This window comes from Cygnus olor, chromosome Z (assembly GCF_009769625.2).
Source record: "Cygnus olor isolate bCygOlo1 chromosome Z, bCygOlo1.pri.v2, whole genome shotgun sequence".
In the NCBI taxonomy this organism is placed as follows: Eukaryota; Metazoa; Chordata; class Aves; order Anseriformes; family Anatidae; genus Cygnus; species Cygnus olor.
Window position 1 is genome coordinate 58,651,740 of NC_049198.1, and position 10,324 is coordinate 58,662,063.

Consider the following 10,324-nt stretch of genomic DNA (forward strand, 5'->3'; position numbering starts at 1 on the left):
GTGACTTAATTTAAAGAGATTCACCACTCTGCCTGTGTCCGTCCTAGGCTGTAGTAGTTTAGATGTTTAGTATTTTATTTTGATTTGCAACTCTTCCTATTTTGAAGTAAAATTCCCGAGTTATGTTAAAACAGTAATGTCTTTCTGCTTTGAGATGTGTGATAAAGCCTTTTTGTCTGTAGGCTTTTTATCAGTGTTTTGTTTTATAATGGTCCAAAGCTTAACAGTAAGGGCTGACAACTGTGCATGTCAGTATGTAATAGCATGCTGTCAGTTTTGTTACACATACTTTCAGAGTATGCAGCATGTGTGAGAGATGCTATTATATAAAGTCACTAAAACTTTTAGTGAAATGCAGAGAGACTTTGAGATAATCAAAAGTTAGTAAAAAAAAAAAAAAAAAAGGCACCTTTCTCGGTGCTACCCCCATCCTTGTGCGACCACAGTATGTGAGCAGTCACAACTGGATTGGGAAAGGCATCTGGCTAAAATGGTTGTCTTGTACATGCATCACTCTGTACAGTTTTCTACTGGATGCTTTCCTTTTAAGTGGTAGCACGCATCGTTTGGCTGTCACAGGGAGGTGGAGGTTATTCCTTGTAACAGAAGTGCCACCATAGGTGTTCTCAAAAGCTTTGTTTAACTAAGCTCCAAAGGACAAAAACTGAAATGTTGATTCTAATTCCATATCATGGTATTATAAGAAAGATCCCTCTGTGTTAGTAAAGGGGCCTGGAAATGTACTTTATCATTTCTGTGGCAAGTTGAATGTTGTTCTGTAGTAAACAAACTAATTCTATGTTTGTTCCTCCACTGCAGGAACTATTCTGTCTGGTAGATTGGCATGTTAGGCTTTCACACATCAGTTTGGCTGCATTTGTTTTCTAAGTTCAATGGCTCATTAGATATGATCAAAGTGTCTGTAATATATAATAATCTTCACTTCCTCTTAAGGAGGAAGTGAAATTCTATGTATTTAAGATGTTGATACCTCCTAGTTATCAACAGTTCTTCAAAGAATAAAGTTTCCTTTCTTGGATTAAAGTTATTGTAACTGCAAGCAATGTGCAAGTGTTATTTCTGGACAAGAACTTAAACTGAATACATTAGAGTTTATTTTAAAAAAATCAAGTCAAATATGTCAAATATCTCAAGTAGAAATATGCTTACGTTATACGTATTTACTAAAGGTATGGCTGTTGAATATGTATGAAAATGTTGAAAATGTATGGCCTTGAGCTAGTGCGGGGTTCTAGTCGAGTGTACTTCCCTAAAGAACGTAACCAAACCAGAACATAGTAAAGAATATTTTGGTAAAGGAAAACTATGGAGATATTAAAACTTCGAATATTGCCTGAAAATGACTTTAAGAGGTAGTACATTAGGATGCAAAATAAATGCCAGACACTAAAGGTAGTAGCTGTGAGAGCTACAGACACCTTACTAGTAATCTAAAGCTTTTTTTGTTAAAATCTAGCAGGCCTGAATAAATTTTAAAAGTTGAGCATGATTTACTAAATGTGTGTAGGTGACTGCAGGATTTCCCATAGTGAAAAGACACATCTGTAGAGTAATAATAGAATACCAATATGAAAACTGGATGTTGATGTCCATGAAAGAAATCCTTGGGTAATTGTTCTTATCCATAGTACAGTAAATACTGCTTTTCTTTTTAGAGAGCTCTCACATAAATGGAACCTCAAACAGATAGGTGGACACCTTCTGCTCAAAGGGTAAGTATAGCTGTAGTTATTACCTTATCTTTTTTATTGTCTAAACAATAATAGTAAAGCTGTTAAATGTATGGCAGTGCAATCTGCAACTCTGGTTACTTGACAGGGTATGGTAATTCTAAAATTCTGCTTTTTTTTTTTTGAACCATGTTGATTGCATGTGCCAGTTTGACAGATTTTCTCTTACTGGACTCTCCTGTGTCTGTATGGACCCAGACTAATTTAAAATTCAAATGCTTCTAATAATTGAATTCTGATATCTGAGAGCCTTTAATTGACCTGTCACATGAGAATAGAATTTAACAGAACGTCAGAACATCTTGGCGGCTTATTTTGTGTTCTAATAATTGAGTTATGGTTTGTTATAGTTTTCCCTCAGGCATGACTAGGTAGATACCTGAATCTGCTTTCAGGTGCAGAGTTGGATAAAACTATAGTATTGTCATGAACATAATTCTCATTTTTGTTAATTTCTACAGGTTAACGCATGTGATAGCAATGCCTTTTTATTCTGCAAGCCTGATTGAAACTGTGCAGGTAATTTACAAATATATACAACATTTTAAAAGATACTGTTATTCTTTTTATGAAATAGATTATGTGGAGAAGTGAGGCTTTGGGTTGTAGCATTTGCATCTGCTTTACTTGAGGCTGTGTGACCTACCAACTCCGATAAAAAATATTTACTGTGATAGGTATATTGGTTGTGCTGTCTTAAGTGGAAGTCTAGAATTAGAAAGCACGCTTAATACAAACAGTTGGAATATATTGTGTGTGAAATAAGAACAAGTTAGATCTGCACATGCTAGAAGAGATCATAGAGAAGTCTTTAAGAAGGTATTAAAAGGCTTGCTAGGTAGGTTATTAGCATGACCACTCCCCTGTAACAATTAAAAAGCTGTTCTGGTAATTCAGCTTTGTTTTATTAAAGTACTGAACTCCACTATTTCAGACTTGCTTTCATCCAGTCAGCTTCTGCTTTTAAACTTTCACCTAAGTTCTTCCTTAGCCATCAAAATAAATTTCGGGAAAATATGGATGTGTTATCTAGGATACTTGCTCTGTAATAGTACGGAGTAATCCATAGCATATTGCAGATTGTCCTTCAGTGAGTTGTTGCATCTCTTTGGGGAGAGAAAGACAGTACGTAAGTACAGGTCAAAGTAATTCTTCCAGCTATATCCATAAAATGAGTTGCTCTTAATTATGAAAGTATCTTTGTGCTGCTAATGGCACTCTTACTGTAGGTTGAGCTTTCATGGGGAGGGTGATGCAGGATAGTCACTCATGTCATTCAGTCTCCAAAGTAATCACTTTCATTTAGGCAATTTGTAAGTACGGTCAAGACTGATTTAGACCCAACTTCTGAAACCTGCAATTGGACTACTGGTGTGTGTCTATGAAATAGTATGTTTTCTGTGGAGAACGGGCAAAAAAGTCTGACTTAGTTCCAGAATGTACTGTAGAGGTACAGACTGTTAATAGATTGCTCTATGTAGAGGATCCAAATTTCTTAGAAGGCACTAGGAAGGCTGTATGATCTGGCAACATTTTGTACTAACAGGATAGGTGAGATGGATGGTGCCTCCATGGGGAGGATGGAGGGTAGTTGGACTCCAAACAACAAGCCCACATTCTCTAAAGTTGCTTCATATTTAAGAAACACCCTTCCTCTCGCTGAATTGTTTTGAAAACAATATTCCAGAGATCTAGCCTGAGTGGATCTCTGAGAGTTTGTGGAAGCCATAGGGAGATTTAATTGGTCTCCTACTGAGAAGATGGCTTAGGAAGCTCTTGCATCTTGAGGAAGAGCTTGACACTGAGCAAATCATAATCCTGGAACTTGAAACAGTGATAGAACAATGTTCCTGTTTCTTGAGTTCTACTGAGCCACAGAAAAGGATGTTTTGTTCAGGTGCTGCTTGTGGTTTTGAACAAGGGAATGTTAGCTGTGTTGTTGGATGTGGTAGTTTGACCAACAAGTGGTAGTCAGACATGATTAAGAATCTGTCTTCTGGTTACAAGATACAAATTATTTATTTTTTTTGCTAGGAAGCAATGCTTAATTGGAAAATGAGCAAAAAGCCAAAACAGCATCTCCCCCAACCTTTTAAACAAGTGATCATCTTTGTAAAGATCTCTGTAAAGCATTGTTTATGAAAGTAATCCTAGTGAGATCTGATGGGATTTTAGGCTTAGTGGGTTCAGCTGTGTGTAAGTATTTTATTGAATAGATGTATCTGTGCTGTATGAAATGTAGCTTGCAGTTCCTGGAGGCATAATCATTAATTTCCTTGACAGAAACACAGAAAAAATAGTCTTAGTTAGCATCTGTCCATAATATGTGCTGTATTTGTCACTGCAGGGAGGCAACTTGTCTTAACAGGTTTACATTATATTTCTGTGCTTGCAAGAGGACAATTATGAATTACAGACTGACAAAGTTAAAGATCGTGGGATTTGTTACTAGTAGTTTCATGTTAACTTTGTCTTAAGTCTGATAAACCCTACCATTCCTACCATTAATAGACATGCTTCTCCAAGTAAATATATTTTATCAAAATAGATATAAATGGTAAAAGTTTGTAGTCATGTCATTGCTTATGTCTTTTACATTTCAAACCACATGGTGGCGTGTTTGACAAAATCAAGCACAGTTTTGAAGTGCAGTGATAGTGATATGAGGGACAAGAGAACTAAGTAGGAGTTACAATGTATTACTTGCATTTGAAGACTGGATCAACAAAATATTCTGAGGTATTTGAACTAGCTTCTCTTTTCAGCAGACAGATCATAAATGCCATACATCTTTGCCCAAAATACTTAGGAGTATTCTAGTTTTGTACTGGCATGTGGTCAAGACATAGCCAGCATGGGCTTCGTACTTGGGAAGAACTCCCAGATTTTGAATTTTGGATGTAACAGTAATGATAAAACACCAAATCTTTATAAGCTTTAGGAAGGGAAACAACATCTTTTGGCTTAATCCTGCAAGCATAGGTGGAATATAATGATAAAATAATTAGTAAGCAAATTCTATATTATATGAACAAACTTATTTCTTTTCTGAGAGGTAGCACGTGTAAAGTGCTATTTTAGACTCCAAAAGTAAAACGGAAATATCAATAGCTGAATTTATTAAATTCCAAGTAAAAATGATCTTGCAAGTCAACTTGGTTGAGGTTCAGTTGAGGAAGTCTTTGTTATGCGTACACAAGTTCAAAGACTAGAGTTAAAAACCTTAAAGGAAAGGATTTTTAAGTTAGGTAAACACTTCCTGGGATTTGAGTTCAGAATTAGTTGTTTTCAGTACATGATCATTGTTGTGCAGAGTGATACTTTCAGTGGTAAGCTGAAAGCTGTATTTCTTTGGTAATAACACAAATAAATGGAATGTAGATGAAAAGAAAGCTCTTTAAGGTGGGTTCATTTTTTTTAAAGCACGTTTGCCGGGTTGCTATTAAGAATGCTACATATCAAAAACATTTAAGCAGAGCATTTATAATACCAGTAAAGCTGTGTAGACGTAGTAGTATGCAAATATATAACTATCTTAAGGTAAAATTAAGCAGTGGTAATGTCAGCAAGGTTTGGAAATGGGCAGCACAAGTTGTAACTAATCCTTTTTACTTGTAGAGTGAAATCATTCGAGACAATCCTGGTATTCTGGACTGTGTGAAAGAAGGAATTGGCAGAGTTGTAGGCTTGGGAGTACCCCACAGCAAGCGTCTCCTTCCTCTAATGGTCTTGATTTTTCCAACTGCTGTACATGGAGTTCTTCACTATGTCATCAGTTCCATCGTCCAGAAGCTTGTTTTGTTTGTTCTGAAAAGGGATAATTCCCACAACCTTCCAACAGAGAGCTCTACTTCTGTGCAGAGCATGCTGGATGCGTATTTTCCTGAACTTATTGCTAGCTTTGCTGCTAGCCTTTGTGCTGATGTCATGCTTTACCCGCTGGAGACAGTTTTACATCGCCTTCATATTCAAGGGACACGCACAATAATTGACAATACAGACCTTGGCTATGAAGTGCTTCCGATCAATACTCAGTATGAGGGGATGAAAGACTGCATAAATACTATAAAACGTGAAGAAGGAATGCTAGGTTTTTATAAAGGATTTGGAGCTGTTATAGTACAGTATACCTTGCATGTGGCTGTTCTACAGCTCACCAAAATTATCTACTCAACACTGCTTCAAAATGTTTCTTAATCTGTTCAGGTGTGGATTTAGCACAGTGGACATAATTGAGTTATTTACTAACCTAATTATTGTTAAAATGGCATAGAAAATAAAGCTTGAAGAATCCACTCTGTGGATTCTTGTAAAAGAACTTGTTTTAAAACTGGAAATTTAGATGAATGCCATTCAAAAAGTACTGTTTAAATTTAAAATGATAAACACGAATATAATATGCAGTCATACAAAAGGGGATAATTTCAAATATGGTTGGAATGAGGATTTACCTTTCCTCTTACCAATTAACTGACTTACAGAATGGATATGAATTCCTGATCTTTGCTCTATAAACATCATATCTGATATTTAATTTGGACTGCTAGACAGTTTAAAGGAATTTATTTCGTAAGTTGTAGGAACTTGGAAATGTGAGACTGGGCTTAATGGTCTTTTAAGTGTTTTCAGCTTCACTGTTAATGGACCTGTGAGCGAAACGGAAACTGTAAAAGTAACTTAAGTAGACATAAATCACATAATTTACAAGTATATAAGCTTACTTTGCTGCAGTGTGGCAGAAGATGAATCTTTTGCTTTATATAAAATAAAAACTTTTTTGGGGATAAAGTTGCACAGAATGTAAAAATGTGGCTGTCTTGTAGTTTGTTCACAAGGCTTACAGTAACTAAAGTGTGTGAATAAAGAAAATTAGGGGCTACTGTGTGCATGTGTAAGTGCCATTCTTAGACCACTTTCTACTCATAACTTCAGTTTGGTTTTACTCCATCTAAGAGTAGAATAATCTTGCAAATGTATTTAGTATCAATGTTCAAAGTGTACTGAAAGGAAAATGATCAGTTGGCCATTTCTGAAGTTTCTCTTTTGCTAGATTGGAGGGATATGTACAAAATTACCTACTTAAGATTTAGCATTCATGTCCTTTGCTTAAAGTCTCCGATGGATTAGATATTTTGTGAAGCAGAATTCAGTCTGTTCATGTGCAAGCAACTACTGAAATGTACCATTTTTGTGCTCTTTACCTAGTAAAAAAAAATTAAGTCTGTCAGTCTGAAAATGAGTTTTGATCATTCTAAATAACTTACTCATTGGTTTCATCAGTGAATATAATGAAAAGTGTTGCGGGGGGTGTGATTTTAGCAAATAAAGCAGGCATGTGGAGAGTCACTTTTAAATTATATGAGAGGCTGTTGCCTTCTTCACACTTCCCTGTAGCAGGTCTTTATCTTCAAATGCTGTAAATTGGTGTGCATTTAATCTTTAAGCATTGTATAGTACCTACCATTTATGGAGAGTAGTAATGGCAAAACAGTGAAAAAGTGTTGCTGTTCATAAGCTCTGACTTGAAATAATTTGCAAGTCTGCTTTTACTGTTAAAGTAACTTCCATGTTTTTTTTTAAAATACATAAACATTGAAATGGAAAGTGTAGAGAACTTGGGAACTTGTTTTGAAATATTGTTAATGGAGAATTTAGTGTATAGAATGAAAGCAATCAAATAAAGTGAGAATTCACTGTAAATATTTTGAAGTAATTCACTGAAGAGGCACCCAAAGGAAACCTGGTTTGTATGTTATGCTTTGTTGTATATACTTCATAATGGCTTTTTCAAATTCCTCAACCTTCCTAAGTGCAAGACCATGTTGAATTAAAACTACATGCAAGAACACGGGTAAAATACTTGTTTCTTTTTTTCACTTTTCAAAAGTTTCTGTAAGTATGAAGAATGAGCCCTATCTGAGAATCATCCAGTTTGGAAAGGATCTTGGCAGGTCATCTACTCCAAATTCCTCCTCTAAGCAAGGACCTCATTGACTTCAGACTAGATTGTGCAGGCCCTTCTCCGTTTTTTAATTCCACCTTTTAATACATAAAAACAGCCTTTTTGAAGTTAAATTCAACTGATGCCAACTAGAGTTGCCTTGAAGAAGTAACTAGGTGCATGTTGGAGACCAACAATGCAGATGTTTCTGTGAAATGGGGCAAGAATATTTTTCTAGGAATAAAATTTTAGGGAAGGCATTTTGTCATATGAAATGGAGGACATGCTGTTACGTATTCTGCAAGAGGGAAGATAGCGAATTCTCAGAAGATTACTATATATCTAATATAGACTATTATATCAAACACTTATGCTTTCATTAACAAGAGTTTACAGCTCTAGTTCACATTGCCAGGCTGAGATCTGTAACTTTAAGCAGGGTGAGAAAGAGTGCTGTCAACTTTCTGCAGCTGTTCTGTGCTGGCAAAGCAATTTGCTTTGGGCTATTATTTTTGGTCCTCTTCCCATCAATTAGAATTAACATATTTTGATTCTTCATGTGTATGCGCTTTACCTTCCAAAAAACGTAATTCATTATGTTTTCAGAGTTGCAATTCTTGCCCATGCTAAAAAGGAAAATGAATGGGGGGGGGGGGGGTCTCTTTTAGCCTTTTAATCATAAGTCTATTATAAGTGTATTTCTATTTTCATTTGGTTCTTAAATCTACGTTTAAGAGAACAGGTAAATGGTTTTAATCTCAAATGAGCAGTCAGTCAGTGGCTTTAGCAGGATTTATTACTGAAAACTATAAAATACGGAATTGCTGTTGGAACTAAGCTTTTAAGTTTCAGGAATTTGAAAAATTTGCGTACATTCTTTCTGATACAAACTTAATTACTTTTTTTTGTATATTGTTTTTCTTCATTTTTTTGAAGTGCTGATTTCAAGAAGATGAATACTTCTGAAGAATGACTCAATGTTCCCACCCAGTGAAGAATTACTTGGCTTCTTACCTATACATCTTAAAAAGCAAATTTTGTTGTGAGGTAACAGATAATAGATCAGGCAGGAAACTTTCAGAGGTTACGCCTGCTGGAAACCATTGCCTGTGTTGTTTCACAAACTGCCTTACTGATCAGTCTTAATTTTTGGCTTTGTTGAAAGAGAGCTTTTTAGATGTAGTTTTGACGCTGGTACTACAAGTCATGGAAAAGTACTGTATTCTTCAGCAAGGTTTCAGCTAAACTCATTCCTTTTAGCAGATCTATTTTGCTGCATGTATGAAGTGATCTAGCTCTGTGTCCAATCTGTAGTACTTGAGATGTGGAGCATGTTTTACAGACCTGCAGAATTTGAGACTATCAAATTACATACTTCTCTTAGCTCTTTTGGATCTAGCAGCAGGTTAATGGAAAGTACAGGACAGGTATGTAAACTAATGTTATTTTTGCTGCTTGTTCCATCTGAGATGGTCCTTAAGTTGCATACAGTCTTTCAGCTACTACATGAAAGCATAAATGAGGCTTGTTTTGCATTACTGTACAATTTCTTGTGTACAGTAAGATTCTTGTTGATATAATTAAGGGCTAGCAGTGGTCATTTTCAAAGTGTTTACCCTTTCTATGAGTTTTAAGGAAAGTCACACTAAATTTTTAGACTAAATGTTTATTGCTGAGAGTTTCAAGAGCAGCACATAATGGCAGCATTCCTTCCCCTGTACAGGAAAAAAAGGTGCAAAACCTGAGTAAACCATTTGTCTTATTTTGTTTTAGGAGACATAATACAAATCTCCAGCAGGAACAGGATAAGGTAAGATCTTTATTTAATCAAGAACTGCTGTCATCTGTGTTTTAAAAGCTAATTTGATTTTAAGGAGTTGGGTAAAACTTCATACTTTCCGACTACTTTTTGATGGTGTAAAAACTATTTGCTCTTTATTCCTGTCTCTTCATAGACAGTTTGACAGATGATGAAAAAACTTGAGGGTGGGAAAGATGCAAAGTTGAAAATGGAATGTAGAAATTGCACAAAAATGCTGATTTACGACAGTTGAAAATCAATGTTTGCAGTTTCACCAAATTAATAAAAAGTAGAAATGTCCAATGTCTGTTTCTTCAAAGTTTTAAGTTAAAATCACAAAACATTTTAAGCCCAACGTGCGTTTTTTTTCCATGGTGGAAAAAGTTGAAATAACAGGCTTTTCCATATGAAACAGGCACCTACATTTTCCCTTATAATCATAGCACCCTTTCAGTGAATGTAAATACCAACATATAACAGTACATCAGTCTGATACTGCAGTTACTGTTGGTTTTCTTTTTTTTTTGTAAAAATGTTAATGAGTTGGCTGCAGTACACACTGCCTCTGGCAGCTTGTTCTGGATGAGATATTTTGTCTTCCCTCCCTGCACTTTGAAAACAGGAGAGAATATGACCTGTGCCCACCAACATAATAAAAGCATGAAGGATTGTGTAGCTGTTATCTGAAGTTCCAACTCTTGCTCTTATTTCAGTCTCAAGCTTTGTTTTAAAATGTGTCCTGGATGAAAGGATGTGTTGGGCAGGACTTCACTCCTTTCTCATCTGGGGCCTTGCATCTTTGCCCAAGCAATTTTTGCAAGTATCAATCAG

The 10,324-nt window shown here is 35.7% G+C and overlaps 1 protein-coding gene across 1 annotated transcript in view; it reads left to right on the forward strand.

Moving 5' to 3' along the window:
• The window catches only part of SLC25A46 (solute carrier family 25 member 46), a 48,655-nt gene extending 41,058 nt beyond the window's left edge, over positions 1-7,597 (forward strand). The window contains exons 2-4 of the mRNA XM_040541268.1: positions 1,620-1,733; positions 2,213-2,270; positions 5,370-7,597. Coding sequence (XP_040397202.1) covers positions 1,620-1,733; positions 2,213-2,270; positions 5,370-5,948 — 751 coding nt within the window. The 3' untranslated portion in view covers positions 5,949-7,597. The remainder of the gene's footprint in view (positions 1-1,619; positions 1,734-2,212; positions 2,271-5,369) is intronic.
• Positions 7,598-10,324: the final 2,727 nt, after the last annotated feature.